The following is a 15221-nucleotide window of genomic DNA, read 5'->3' as shown; positions in this document are numbered from 1 at the left end:
AGGGAGCTGCAGCTTAGAGACATTCAGGTTGCACAGCCAGTATCTGGCAGAGCAGACCCTGGTCTCGGATATATTTGACTCTGCAGTGAGACTCCCCTGCCCTTCAGCCCCCTGTGAACCGAGCCGCCTTTGAAGGACTGGAATGAGGGGTCCCAAAGTCATCCCCTGTGTCCAGACCTGACAGTCTATAGCTCAGACATCTGCTCGTGCCAATGTCAACCTCATCTGTCCTTTTGGCTGACTCTTGCGGGTGCCGGTTCTCTGTCCAGTCAGCTCTTTTCATCCACCTCCCTCTGCACCGCCCTCCAGGCTGGCGCAAGCACAAGGGTGAAGGCCTCTCCAGGAATCAGGATGTCAGAATTGCCAGTCATGGGATCTCCAGGGCCCAGGAAAGGGGGGAGCAGGTCGAAGCCCGAGGGACCATTGAGACACAGCCAGCGCCTTATTCATGGAGAGGCCCAGGGAGGGAAAAAGATACACTCGGGCTCTACAGAGCCAGAGGTGGAACCCAAGTCTCTTGCCCCCAGCCCAGAGCCTGACCCAGACTCACAAGTCTTCTTGCACCCCAGGGTCAGGAGCTAAGGGTCTTAGGTACAACAGACTAGACCCAGAGCTCCTAGGTTCGAAGCCCCCTCTTGAAGCCTCTCCACTGCCTCATGTCTGGGGAAGCGGAGGCTGCTGGAGAGGAGTCAGGCATTATACTGGAGAAGGAGAAGGATGGTAAGCCCTGTGTATATTCATCATTTCTACGCACCAGGCAAATGCTTTTCATTCTTGCCAGACAGTGAGCAGGGCAGCCTCTTTCCGTCTGCCACTGTATCCCAGTGCCCAGGACAGGGCTTAGCACACAAGGGGCACTCAATAAATTCTGATTGAATCCCCAAGTCCTGGAATCTGTGCTCTGATATAGAGATTATCATTTTACAGAGGAAGCAGATGAGGCTCAGAGAGCTGAAGTGACTCACCCAAGGTCACACAGCCGAGCGGGGATTCAAAGCCGAGTGTCTGTTGGACCCTCAGCCTGGAAACTTCCTCATTCAATGGTGCTGCCTCAAACCCAAGAAGCCAGACTTGGCTTTTTATGTAATTCAATTCAATTCAGTCTGCGCCGGGCCCTGTGCCGGGCTCTGGGGATGGGAGATGATGAGTCAGACAGTTCCCACCCTGAGGAACTCACAGTGCGGTGGGAGAGACAGACAAGTAAACAGATAATGCAATGTAGTGTGGTATGTGCTAGAACAGAGGTGTGCCAGGCGGCACAGAGGGAGGGGGTTTGCCGGGGGGTGGGAGGACTTCCGGTCTCAATCTCTCCCATCCTTTACTCAAAGACTCCTTTGGGGGCGTGACTTCCAGTTTTGGGAGTCCCCCAGGGCTGTGGAGATAGAACAGCTGTTCTCATAGAAGCCGGGGTGGGTGTGGGGGCCGGGGGTCCACCCTCTTCTCCACCAGCTCCTCACCAGCAACACCATGGCAACAGTAGTTGCCATGGAAACTGCAGGAGGGGCTGGAAAGGATGGGACTCCCCACAGAGAGTCCCCCACGCAGAGACATGGACTTTCCCTGGAGTTCTTCCCCGAGAGGCCTCTCCTTGAGCAGATGGGCCCACCCGGCCCTGGTGAGCCTGAGGGGTGGAGGTCTCCAAGGTGCCACATAGCGGGTGCGGGGAGCCCAGGGCCCAGCTGGCGAGAATGCTGGGTGGTCAGGGTCTGGGCCAGCTGCTCGCTGCCTCCCCAGGGCTACTTAAAGGACAAGTAGCTTCTGGGAAGCAGAGACTAGAGGCAGGGCCATGTCTGGGGGTCAACCCCTCCCAGGGCCAAGATCTCCTGGTGCCTAGATGGGGAGGTGGCCCATCTCTGTCATGGCCCAGGTTCTCAAAGTGAGGCCCTCACGCAGCCTGCATCAGAATGCCTTGGGTAGTTTGTCCAGAAGCATGCTCCTCAGGCATGCTGGGCTAGAATCTCAAGAGGGCTTCACAGGGAGGCAGAATCTGGGTTTTAAATAGATCCTCAGGTTGTTTCCACACTCCGTGTTAAGTTTAAGGACCATCTGCCCCGTGCTGAGGAGCCAGGGCCAGGCTGGCTCCTGCATCGAATCCTACATTGGTCTTTCCTTGGCCTGGTGCCTGGTGCCAGGACCCGAGAGGTCTGCTTCCCAGTCTCACGTCTGGATTGACAGTGGGGAGGACCAGCAGGTCCCCAGGTCCGGACAATGAGCTCCTCACTCACTTCCGGGTTCCTGCCAGGCACAGGCCCCGCACGTAGTAGGCGTGCAGGCAACACGGGAAGGAATGTGCATGACTCAGCAGCTCCCTAACTCTTCCCTTTCACCTGGACACACTGTCCCAATTTAGCCCTCTGTTTAAGGGTCCCTTGGGTGGCCCTCCTTCCCCCCAGTGGGGATCCAGACTAGATCCAGCCTCCAGCTCCTGGTTAGGCTGAGGGAGGACAGAACAGGTGCCCAGAGAAAAGTGTCAGGCCCACCAGCCTTGGAGGCTGCGTGCTGTGCCCGGCGTGGGAGGGGCGGCTGCTGGCATGCCAGTTCTCCCCACTCATTTGGAGCAGATGGTGGGTTCCCAGGGAGGCTGTGCCTGGCCATCTGCAGAGGCACCTTCAAACGTGAAACATGAGGGGACAAAACAAACACCTCTCAGGAACCCCAAATGCCACACTCCCTCTCTGAACTGGAGTTGTCACCGTGAGAGGGGCCTGGAGAAACTGAACCCAAGGGCTGACGTGACCCCTACCCCTACCCCTACTCTAGGATCTGAGACTTGGGGCCAGAGCTCTGGGATCCTGGTTCCCAGGCCCTGCTGAATGCAAATGACGCCAGGAAGTAACGCGCTTAACTGGGCGTGCACCCAGTGCCGGTCATTCCTCTATGCCTCCTCTTTTTTGGGCTCTGATGTCAGATGGACCCCGCATTGAATGTCTGAGCTGTCATGTAGGAGCTGTGTGGCTGTGCACAAATGACCATACCTCTGTGAGCCTCAGTTTCCACATCAGTAAAATGGGTTGCTGTGAGGCTTATACAAGCTGATGGCTGAACCAATCTTGGCTACTATGATTATAAATAACGATAGCTTGCTGGGCATGCTGAGAGCACAGGCTGGACTCCCACAGCCTCGTCACCAGAAGAGGCAGCGGGGAGAGAGTTGGACGGTGGGTTTCCTGGAGGATGGCAGTGAGCGTGGGGGTGAGGGCAGGGTATTTCCAGCCAGATCTTGACCCTGGAGGTGGAAGGCAAAGGGGGTGGGCAGGGGTGTGCTCTGAAGCAGGGAGCTGGGGTGCCTGCAAGGGAGTGGGTGGGCCAAGAAATACAGTTGGGAGGAGGTGAGGCTGCCCCCAGACAACAAGTCCCTCTCTGTTCCTGCTGCCCCAGGGGACCCTAGGCATCCCCGTCACAGCTCATGAATTTCAAGCTGAGGTTTGAACACTACAGGGCAGTTCTGGCCTTGGCTTTCCTTGATGTTCTGATGGCCCCGGGAGCAGCGACTAGGCTAGACCTGTTCGTCACAATATCCCAGCACCCAGCCCTGGGTCTGGCATGTAGCAGACTCTCAGGACACCCGCACTGACCAAAAGAGTGAATGGAAGATGAGCTCTACCATCGGCTTCATTGTGTAGGGGTAGAAACTGAGGCACAAAAGGGAAAAGTCTTGCCCAAGATCATGGTGCAAGTTGGTGACAAGGTAGGGCTCCTGACTCCGGGTAGGTGCTCTCTCCACAGCAATCTTTCTCCCTATTAAGCAGAGCCTATTACCTTCCCTTATTTCTTATCCTCTCATCCTTCCTACTTTCTTTCCCACCCTCCCTCCCTCCTTCCCTTCCATCAATCCAAGTGTTGATGACTTTAAGTGTTGATGACTTTATATTTTCAAAATGGAAATAGATCTCTTTCGCCTCTAATTTTTAAAATCATATGTTCTCCATTTTAAAAGATTCAGAAAATGACGAGGCGCGGTGGCTCACTCCTGTAATCCCAACACTTTGGGAGGCCGAGGTGGGTGGATCGCCTGAGGTCAGGAGTTTGAGACCAGCCTGGCCAACGTGGTGAAACCCCGTCTCTACTAAAGATACAAAAATTAGCAGGGTGTGGTGGCGTGCGCCTGTAGTCCCAGCTACTTGGGAGACTGAGGCAGGAGAATCGCTTGAACCCGGCAGGCAGAGGTTGCAGTGAGCCGAGATCCTGACACTGTACTCCAGCCTGGATGACAGAGTGAGACTCTGTCTCAAAAAAACAAACAAACAAACAAAAAGATCCAGAAAATACGTGAAATATTTAAAAAATAAAAACCAATCATCATCCCAACACCTGATGAGAGCCACTGTAAACATTTTATCATTAATCATCATCATCATGGCTAAACACTGACGAATTGCTGACTGTCAGCCAGGGACTCTGCCAGGGACTTGAAAATCTACATCAGCACAAGATTTCTTTTTAGGGTGACGGAAATATCCTAAAATTAGATAGTGATGATGGTTGCACAACTCTGTAAATATACTAAAGATCATTGAATTGTGCCTTTAAAATGGGTGAATTGTATGGCATGTAAATTATACCTCAGTAAAGCTGTTTAAGAAAATCTACAGCCTTTGGATCGATTCTTGCTTGGCTGTGTGAAATCAGAGTGATCAGTTTCTCCATGTTACAGGGAAGAAACTGAGACTCAGAAAGGTGAAATCACATGCCTCTCAGGCGCTCACAGGCACACTGGGTTATCAGCCCTTTGATAGCTTCTCTATTCACCTAACGTATCATAGACATTTCCAAAGTTATTCACTATGCAGCTACATCTGGATCCTCTTTCTCTTTCCTTTCTTCCTTCCTTGATTCCTTCCTTCCTTCCTTCCTTCCGGCCGGGTCTTGCTCTGTTGCCCAGGCTGGAGTGCAGTGGTACGATCATAGCTCACTGCAGCCTCAAATTCCTGAGCTCAAGCGGTCCTCCCACCTCAATCTCCCAAGTAGCTGGGACTACATGTGTGCACCACCATGCCCGGCTATGGATCCTTATTTCTTATCACCAGCATCTTGATGAGAAGGAACCCCAACTCGGCCACTAAATTATTTCCCTGTTCTGAACCTCAGTTTGCCCATCAGTGAAATAGGACACAGGCCAGCAGCTGCCTCCTAGGGCTGCTGAGGGAATGCCCTGAGATCCTGGCTGTGGAAGGACCTAACGGGTGTGCCCACTGGCAGGTCCCAGTTCCTGAGCACGTGCCATGTGCTGGGTGCTTTATGTGCTACAGCATTGCATTCCTTCGAAATGGGGACCCAGGATGGGGGTGAGGGTGCATTCACCTGCTGAGATTTTTCTCCCTACCCTGGCTAGTGGCCTCCTTTCCCTGACCTAAGAAGAGAGGCACATGAGACAGAGTGATTAAAGAATAACACAGTCATGACTAGATACGTTGTTAATATTAACCATGGTTGGAGCCGCCCTCTGCCAGGAGCTCTGAGCCTAAGGCAACGGGCTTCTTTCTTCCTCTACAGCTTCCCATCTGGGAGAAAACAAAGCCCTACCCCACACAGGGAGGGCAAGGTCATGGCAGGAGAGGGTGATCAGAGAAGGCATCCCAGAGGAGGTGTTGGCTGATGTGACACTTGGAGGAAAGACCCAGTGAAAGAGGAAGACAAGGGCAGGGTGAAGAGCTTTCCAGGGGCCCGGTACAGTGGTTGGAACCTGTAATCCCAATACTTTGGGAGGCTGAGGTGGGAGGATCGCTTGAGGCCAGGAGTTCAAGCCCCAGCTTGAGGCCAGGAGTTTGAGACCTGGCTTGAGGCCAGAAGTTTGAGACCAGCCTGGGTAACATAACAAGACCCTGTCTGTACAGAAAAAAAAAAAAAAAGAGGCTTCCAGGCGAGAGAACAGCATATGCAATAGCACCCCAGGAGAGTGAGAGAGAGGGGACGGCCCTATTTTTCCCACGAACTGTAATATATTCAGGTAGACCAGGAGGGAGTGGCTGAAAGGAAGCAGGACTGGGTAATCAGCCCTCAGGGGCCCAACTCAGGTGTGGGATTCTGTTTTGAGGGCAGGGAATCCAAAGAGGGCTTCAAGCTAGGAAGATAGATGGGGAGGCTGGAGAGAGTTCCATGCTGTTGGGTGGGGAATGGGTTAGGGGGACAAGGGAGGAAGCTACTCTGCTGCTAAGACAAAGGGGCTGGAGTTTGAGGTAGACAGGAGTGAACTGGGCAGAATCTACAGGGCATGGGGACCAAGTCAGATGGGGAGGATGGGGGAGCCGGCAGGCAGTTGATCTTAGGGCCTCTGGCCAGGGCACTGGGAAGATGCCATTCAGGAGAATATTTTGAACACCTTCCAAGCTCAATATTACTTTTTTTTTTTTCTGTTGGTTATAGTATTTCTAAGTTGCCAGGCCTGACTTCTCCAAACGATTCTTGTTTCTTAGCCAGATTTCATTCCAGGGAATGGGTAAGAGTGCCAGCGAGTCGCCCAGGAAGAAGAGAGGAGGAGACACTGAGGTGTGTAGGTGTGTGCACACATGGGTGGGACTGGGGTGGGGAATAGGGTAGACAGCAACATGGAAAAGTGTGGACTGGAGGCAGGAGACCCATGCCTGTTCCTGGCCTGCCTCTGATTCAATTGCTGTGTGACATTAGGCAGGTTCCCTACGCTCTCTGTGTCATTTTTGCCATCTAAAAACCTGGTGGCTCACACCTGTAATCCCAGCACTTTGCAAGGCCAAGGCGGGCAGATCACCTGAGGTCAGGAATTCGAGACCAGCCTGGCCAATATGGTGAAACCCCATCTCTACTAAAAATACAAAAATTAGCCAGGCATGACGGCGGCTGCCTGTTAGTCTCAGCTACTTGGGAGGCTGAGGTAGGAGAATCGCTTGAACCTGGGAGGTGGAGGTTGCAGTGAGCTGAGATTGTACCACTGCACTCCAACCTGCGTGACCGAGCAAGACCCCGTTTCTAATAATAATAATAATAATAATAATAATAATAATAATAATGCCAAATAAATACAAATAAAATAAAAACCTGGTTGGAAGGCCAAAGTGGGAGGATCACTTGAGTCCAGGAGTTTGAGGCCACCCTGGGCAACATAGTGAGACCCCATCTCTACAAAAAATAAAATAAAAAGCTTAGCTGGGTGTGGTGATGCATGCCTGTCATCCCAGCTTCTCAGAAGGCTGAGGTGGGAGGATGGCTTGAGCCCGGGAGGTCAAGGCTGCAGTGAGCCAAGATCGCCCCACTGCACTCCAGCCTGGGTGACAGAGTGAGATCCTGTCTCAAACAAAACAAAACAGACAAAACAAAACAAAACAAAACAAAAGCTTGGAATGATAGAAGACATCAGTACTGCCCTTAGGCCTGGGGAATGGAGCCCTTAGTCCAAGACTTACACTTAGGGGTCCCTCTCTGGACCTCCTCTGGCCTCACCCTCCCCATGGGGCAGAGTTCCCCAGGGGCCAGGGGAGGCGCCCAGCTGAAGCCTGTGTTCCCCTCGTAGGCCACGCTCAGCTACCCCAGAATTCCCCTCAAGCAGTTCCAAGCCCACCACCCAGGCCCAAGTGGGGACCAGCCCAGGCCCAAGGTGGGTCCTTTCTGGAGCAGGGATATGAGGGCTGGGGTGTTCACAAGTGAACCCCGGAGGGATAAAGAGGGCAATGACGGGCAGCCTGGGGAGAGGGGACACCTGTCCCCACGCCTCCACATCCACCACGGAACTCCAAGGAGTCCGAAATTCTGAATTCAAACCCAGCTGGTCAGGTTGTGATGAAGGTGCGTTTGTTATGGTGGGAGGGCAGAATGTATTGAATTTAGCAATTCCTCAGCTTGATTTATAACTGGAATACATAGACATATGGCATGTGGGCGTCCGTTTCTCCACGCCTGACAGCACTGTGTCCATGACCCGCTTCCTCCACTCCTGCCCTGCCTACCCTCTCCACTGTCCCACCTGCACCCCCTTCCCTGGGTCCGACCCTCTGACCCAGCCAGGGCCTGGGAAACTCGATTCTCCTGGCGCCGAGATCAGATACTGTCTGCCAGGGTCACCTTTCACTCCTAGCTCCTCTGGGCCATGGTGGGGCGTGGGTTTGGAGAGGATGTCCTCTGGCTGTGGATGGGTGCATTTCCATGTTTCCAGCCCCAGGGGTGTGCTCCACATCTGGCCCACAGGCAGTGTGTGCTTAGCATGTGGCAGGTGTGTGCTCTGAGCATGCAGAGGCTGGAGCAGAGTGTGGCAGCTCTCCAGGTGGGTGGGAGACTGTCAAAGGGCCCCTAACAGGCCCCTCAAGCCCCGCCTTCCCAACCCTCCTAGTCTCACCTCTAGCCTCTGCTCCTCACTCAGCCACACTGCCCTTCATCCTTCATCCGGGTTCTCAAACCCATTGGGCTGTTTTCCCCCTAACCCTTTGCTCAGGACAGTCCCTGCACCTGCAGAAGTCCACACCTTGGCTTGACCACGTCCTAGTCTTGCTCAGGTCCAATCTTAAATGCTACCTCCTCAGGAGGCCTTCTGATGGCCCAGAAAGCCCCTCTCCCCTCAATGTCAGGCTCCTTGCAACACAGGAGCAGCCTCCTTCAAAATACACAACAAACATGCTCTTTGTGGATTTCATGTCTGTCTGCCCCAATCAGCCGCAAGCCTCCCCAAGCAGGATGGGTCTGGCTGACTCACAGCTGTATCTTCAGGGCCTGGCACACAGCAAGTGCCAAGGAAATATTAGTTCCCTCTGCCCCCTCCAGGTCATCGACACTCTGCCTAGGATGTCTCATTTATCCCCTAATAGTCTTTGGCCTCCATCTCCAAATCTGAGAAATGGGACCACTATGATGCATCCTGGTGTGTTCAGAGGAAGAGACAGAGCTTAATAGTGGGGAGTGGGCTGTCTCCCCTGGGAAAGGCTAGGTTTGACAAAGAGAGGGGCTCTCAGAGTCCAGAGACCAGCACCACGTCCACGCTGGGATAGAATGCAGAGGAGAGAGCTGAGTGCTATGGCTCACACCTATAATCCCAGCACTTTGGGAGGCTGAGGCGGGTGGATCACTGGAGGTCAGGAGTTGAGACCAGCCTGGACAACATGATGAAACTCCATCTCTATTAAAAATACAAAAATTAGCCGGGCGTGGTGGTGCATGCCTGTAATCCCAGCTACTCGGGAGGCTAGGGCAGGAGAATCACTTGAACTTGGGAGGTGGAGGTTGCAGTGAGCTGAGATCACGCCATTGCATTCCAAGTCTGGGTGACAGAGCGAGACTCCGTCTCAAAAAAAAAAAAAAGAAAGAAAGAAAAAAAAGAATGTGGAGGAAGGGACAAGGGCATTGGGGGAGACAGAAAGCCTGGGGGTGGGGGGGTGGGGTAGGCAGAGTCATGGGGAAACCTAAAACCCTTCCTCCCAGGCTGCTCCTTGGTCTCTGGGCAGAGGGTCACTCATCAGGACCCCTACCCTACCCTGGATGGAGAAGATCCCCAACCCATGCCCCCGTCCTGGTGCACCTCCCAGCCCATGCCATCTCAGAGGGCTTGCCTGTCTACGCCCAGGCAGGGATAGAAGCAGCGCGTCCTCCATGCCAGGCCCTGCCCCGAGTGCTTCCTGGGGACTGTCTCAACACTCACCATAATCTCACAAGGGATGTGCTATTATCATCCCCATCTTACAGATGAGGAAATAGCAGCTGGGCAGGGTTTGGGGAACATGCCCAGGGTTTCTCTGCTTGTAAGTGGCAGAGTTGAGCTTCATACTCGGCAGGTCTGATCCACACCATGCTCTCGGCCCCTCTGCCACATTCCCACCAGACTTGGCCTGCCCTAGGACAACCCACTCTTGGCCCTACAGGAGCACTGGGGTGGGGGTGTAGTGGGGCTGGGGTGATAAAGAGGAGCTGGAGGGACAGTGAGGAGGCCCCTTTGGCCTAGGGCACCAGGCATCTGTTCATGAAAGGCTGGCGTGTGCTGGGTCCACAAACACTCCCCCGTCTACACTTACCCCCAGGATGAGCTCATCTACTCTCGGGTTTAAATCCCATCTCTACACCAATGACTTCCAAATTTTTATTTCCAGCCCGCCTTCCCCCTGAGCTCTCGACTTGCATCACCAAACTGCCAGCTGACATCTTCCACTTAGAAGTCTAACAGGCATCTCAGGCTCAATATGTTCAGAACCAAACCCTGGTCTTCCCCCGACCCCCAGTCTGCTCCTCCTTACTCTTCCCGACTCTGTTAATGGCACCAACACCCACCTAAGAGCTCAGGTCAAAGTCCCAGAAGTCATCACTGATTCCTCTTTCCTCACCCTCCACATTCATCCTCCAGCAGGACTTCCTTTAAAATATATCCTGAAACCCACCCACCATTCTCCTTCTCGTTACAGCTGAAGCCCTCGTCCAGGCCCCCCACTACCCCCTGCCCACTGCAGCAGCCTCCCCACTAGTCTCCTGCCTTTTCCCTCACTCCCTCCCCAAGTCACACCCTTGCTAGAATTAGCTCATCACTCCACTACTAAAAAGCTTCCCGCAAGAGAGAAAATAAACCCAAACTCCTCACTCCTCATGGTCTAAGGGCTTTGTAGATCTAGCCCCTGCCTATCTCTCAGGTCCTGTCTCCACCTTGCTAGCCGAACACCAGCTACAGGGACTCCTTTCTGTTCTTCGAAGGCACCAAATTCTTTGCTACCCTGGGGCCTTTGCACCTTTCCCTTGGCCTGGAACTCTCCCACCCCTGGCAAGTTACACAGCTTCTCATCCCTTGGTTCTCATCTCAGATGCCACCTCCTCCTGGAGACCTCTGACCTCCCTGGGGAGAGCAGCCCCACTCCCCTCCCTGACATTCACCACATTTTCCAGTTGTCTTCTGAGTTTCTCCCTCTGCAATGCAGAGCCTTGGTCTTTTCCACCATAGAATCCCCAGTGCTGAGACATCATGCACCCTCCACAAATGTTTGCTAAATGACTGAATGAATTGGCCTCAGTTTTCCCTTCTGTAAAAGGGAAGGGGGTGAAGAAATAGTATACACCCAGACAAGTTCTAGCAGCATCCCAGGCAGCTGCAAGGCTACCTCCATTGCAGAGTTGACAGCAGGATCCTCCTGAGCACCCAGAAGCCCAGGTGGGCCTGGGGCAGCCCTGATGCATTTTCCTCTGAAGCATTTTCCATGGGGGATTGGCTCCTGGGAAGCCCCAGGAGACAGAATGGCTGTTACTGTGCTCACCAGTCTGGGGACTGAGCCCTGTTGGAGAGGTCAGGAGCCCTTGAGGGAGCTGGCAGGCTGAGACGGTGGAACCCACTGAGCCTCAGTTTCCCTGGCCTTCTCACTAGCTTTCAGGGGATCACGAATGCTTTCCTGTCTACTCCTTCACATCAACCTAAGCCCCCTACCTGCCCTGGGCCTGCATCTGGACACCCTGCACATCCTCCTGTGGGGACCACGGCCAAGGGCATTGGGGTGGAGAGGGCAGCCAGAGGGCCCAGGCCTCCTGGGGCACAGTCCACACCTTGCTCCACCACTCAACAAGCAAGTACTCGATGAAATCTGCTGTGGTCAGGGATGGCCCCTGCGTCATGGGCTCCAGGAGGGCAGAGGTTGGGCATGCAGGTCCCCAAGCCTAATTGGCTATCAGCGCCCCCTCCCGCATGTTTACAAAAGCGCCTTTCCACCCATGAACTCAGTGGAGCCCACAGTCACCTTCTCAGGAAGGCAGGGCAGCGGCTGTCAGCATTTCCATTCCGCAGATGGGGAAATGGAGGCCCACCCACCCGCACGTCCCTGTGCCTGGTGCAGGACCTGGCTCGCAGAGGATGTGCAGCGTCGAGATTAGGAATTGGGCTTTGGAGTCTAACAGCTGCTGCCCTTCCTGAATGTGTGACCTTGGGCAAGGCATCTAACCTCCAGGGTCTCAGTTTCCTCATCTGTAGGATGGGCATCATGGTACCTGCCTCTTGGGAGCTCCTGTGAGCCTATGAAGGACTCAGCATAGGGGGGTGCATGGGATGGGTTCAGTAGATGGGGGCTGAAATCACCAGTTGGTCCCCTCCCTACCCCAAGCCTGGAGCACGCAGCCTGGCATGGGGCAGGAGTTCAGCCAACATTCAAAGGATGAGAGGTAGGAATATGGTTTCTCCACTCTAAACTGCTGGGTATCCCTGACTGCTGGCCCTTGGGGAAGGGGCCCGTGGTGTATCTCTTGCCTGTGTCTCTGCAGCTCTGGGGGTCATGTGATCAGAAGGGGGGCTCTGCAGGAGCCATTGGAGAGACAGATGCGTCCCCCTCTGCTGACCAGATGGGCACAGCCGCCCCCACGGTGGCCTTCCAACATCCCACACACACATGGCTCCGGTCAGGCCCCTCCCTCTCACCTCTAGGGCTGGCATGGGTTTCCCAGGACATTTGAGGGGCAGGAACAACCACCCAGTCCCACTGTCCATGTTAGAGATGGGGACACTGAGGCTCAGAGAGGGCAAGTGACTTGCCTGAGGTTTTGCAGCAGAACCTGGCTTGGACAGAACTACTGTCCCTCTGCGGACAAGGGCCCCTGCCTCCCTCTCCCATGTGCCAGTCACTTTTTTGGCCCTGAAGGTCATTGGAAGAAAGCAAGAGTTTCTGAAGAAGATGGGGGGAAGATGAAAGAAGGGGTCAGTGTAAACTCTCTCACTTCATCCCCCAGTCTGCCCAGCCCCCCATCCCACCTCCAGTACCTGGAGAGCTCCTATCTTTCTTCTCTCTCCTCAGCACCAGAAAAACTATTTCTGCCTCCCTTTGGGGGTTTAGGGGGAGCCTGTGGGTCACGACCCTGCCTGCCCCGCTAAACCCAGGACCCTTTGTCTTTGCGGTTGTTCCTCTCTCCACCACCTAGGCCTCTCAGCGCCTTGTGGGATCAGAGGCGGGAGGGGGATTAGGTTCTGCAAATGGCTCCCCCCTCCCGCCATCCCTGTCTTAGTCATCTCTGCCCTCTGCCGCCTCTCCCTCCATCACGATTTCTCTGGCCAGGCCAAGGGGAGGGCGACACTGACAGGCGTCCCCCACCCAGGGGCCATGGCGAAGCAAGGGGCCGGCTGCTCAGAAAAGGATAAGAAGTGGTTTCTCCTCCCCTCTTCCCTTCCTCATCCTGCAGCCCGCGCCTCCCCCCTCCGCCGCGCTGCGCACGGATGGCGGCGGGAGCCGCAGAGGTGTGCGTGTGCTGGCGGGAGGCCGTGCCGGGTCCTCGATGCCCACGGGACTACGTCCTCTTCTAGGGACTGGGATGAGGGGGCTGACCCCTGCCACGGCCCAGGAATTCCCATGGGGGTAGGGGGATGTCCCCCATTGAGCCCGGTGTGGGGGACGCTGCCCCCGGGTGCTGCCCGCTCCAAGGGACTCCCGGAGCCCAACGGAGGCGCTGAGTAATGCGGGCTCTCTCCATGCCCATGTTGGGGGCGGGGGGCAGCCCTTTGCCCGGGGCTTCTGGCAGAGCGTTCTCTGCCCTAAAGGATGGGACGGAGGAGGGGGCGTGATTCGGTAGCCGGAGGCTTGACGACGTTTGCAGACTAGCGGGGGGCGCTGCTGCCCCGAGGGGCTCTCGCGGTGGGGGGAGGGCCTCCTCGCTCCGGCTGGGGGTGGGGGGCGCGCCGGCCGCGGGTGCAGCGTCGGGGGCTGCGAGGTCGCCGCGCCGTCGGTGCCCCGGGCGGGGACTCCAGGGATCCCGGGGGTCGGGGGTCGGCGCCTGGGGGCGCGCCGCGCCTACCTGCCTACGAAATTCTCGAGCACCGAGCTCTTGCCGGCGCTCTGGCCGCCCACCACAGCGATCTGCGGCAGGTCGAGGTCCGCGTTCTGGCCTATGGCAGAGAAGGCGTCTTGCAGCCGGTTGACCAGCGGGATGAGATCTTCCATGCCGCGGTTGCCCATGGCTGCGGCGGGCCCCGCAGGCTGCGATCAGGCTGCCGCTAGCGCTCCCGGCTCCGACTCCGGCTCCGCCGCTGCAGCCGCGCGTCCAGACTGCCTGCGCCGCGGGGCCCCCGCCCCTCGGGGATCGGAGCGAGCACCGCTCCCGGACGCCGCTAGGGGGAGCCCACGGCGCTGCGGGCCGGCCGCCGTGCGCAGGCGCCGCCCGGGGCACCATGGGTGTCGTAGTTTTCACCTTCTGCGGCTTTCGGGGTGCTTTAGCAGTGTCTGGGGTGCGCGGATGCTGCGCAGAATATATTTGTCAATGGGTGGGGTCTCACCCCTAGTACCAGGCCTCTTGGATAGTGGTCTGGCTGTATCACTCCATCTTACCGATGAGGAAACAGGCCTGGAGAGCAGATGGGTTTCCTCTGAGGTCACAGCCTCCTGACCCGGAGTTCCCCTTCACCTCGCTGCCTTCTACCCCTAGATCCTGACTCTGATCTTCAACATGTCCTTTTCTGCCTTTGGTCTTCAGTTTCCTTGTTTCTAGAAGGAGAAAGTTGGAACATGAATTCAACAAATATTTACTAGGTACCTGCTAGAAGCCAGGCCCTGTCCTAGGCACTGAAGATTCAGTAACGAATAAGACAGCCAAGGCCTCTGCCCTCATAGATCTTGCATCAAGCTGGTGAGACAGACAGTAAATGAATAAGCAGATACATGAAATAGTAAAAATGAAAATAATTCATAGTAAGAGGGATGGAGGAAATAAACAGTGTGAAAAAAGGTATCTTTGTGGGTGTGGAAAGTTCACATTGGCTTGGCAGGAGTCGGGGGGGTTCTCTGCAGAAGTGACATTTGAGAAGAGACCAAAATGATGAGAAGGAGCCAGCAGCAAGCAGATCAGGGGAAGAGCATGCCGGGCTGAATGACCAGCAAGTGCAGAGGCCCTGACACCTGGAGCGCCCTTCTTGGGAGAGTTGGAAGCTCTTGTCCTAGAGAGTGGAAGTCTTTGCTCCAACCCATCAGGATGGTGGTGGTGGTAAAACAGCGTAAAACAGTGGGATTCAAATCCAGGGCTCCTGCAGTCCTACCCTGCATACCCTTTCACACAGACAGACCATGGGGCCCTGAGCCCAGCCGTCCACCTCTGCATGTAAGAAACCTAATTAGTATTCACGGTGGAGGCTAGGAAGGGAAGGCTAGCCTACACTGTGCTCATGGGGAGTCAGTGAGTCATTTCCCTGTGTTGTGAACAGTGTGGGGGCACTGCTGACAAAGTGGTCTGTGAATTGGAGACTGTTCACTTACTCATCCATTTAATGCATATTTGTTGAGCCAGGTACTATGCTAGACTCCAGAGATAAAGCAGTGAGCCAAACGGAC

At 55.3% G+C, this 15221-nt stretch overlaps 1 protein-coding gene across 18 annotated transcripts in view; it reads right to left on the bottom strand.

Annotated features, from left to right (window-relative positions):
• Nucleotides 1–13999, bottom strand: part of DNM1 (dynamin 1) — a 51677-nt gene extending 37678 nt beyond the window's left edge. For 17 of the 18 annotated variants that reach the window (XR_010123429.1, XR_010123430.1, XR_010123428.1 and 14 more), the window contains exon 1: nt 13696–13958. Coding sequence is in view for 14 of the 18 variants with exons in the window: in XM_054501052.2 (XP_054357027.1) it covers nt 13696–13856 (161 nt within the window). In the remaining 4 variants the exon portion in view is untranslated. Of the gene's footprint in view, nt 1–13695 lie in introns of all 18 variants that reach the window. The other variant, XM_054501044.2, reaches the window with a different exon arrangement.
• Nucleotides 14000–15221: the final 1222 nt, after the last annotated feature.

This window comes from Pongo pygmaeus, chromosome 13, assembly GCF_028885625.2.
Source record: "Pongo pygmaeus isolate AG05252 chromosome 13, NHGRI_mPonPyg2-v2.0_pri, whole genome shotgun sequence".
Taxonomy (NCBI): domain Eukaryota; kingdom Metazoa; phylum Chordata; class Mammalia; order Primates; family Hominidae; genus Pongo; species Pongo pygmaeus.
This window is presented reverse-complemented; position numbering and strand designations above follow the sequence as displayed.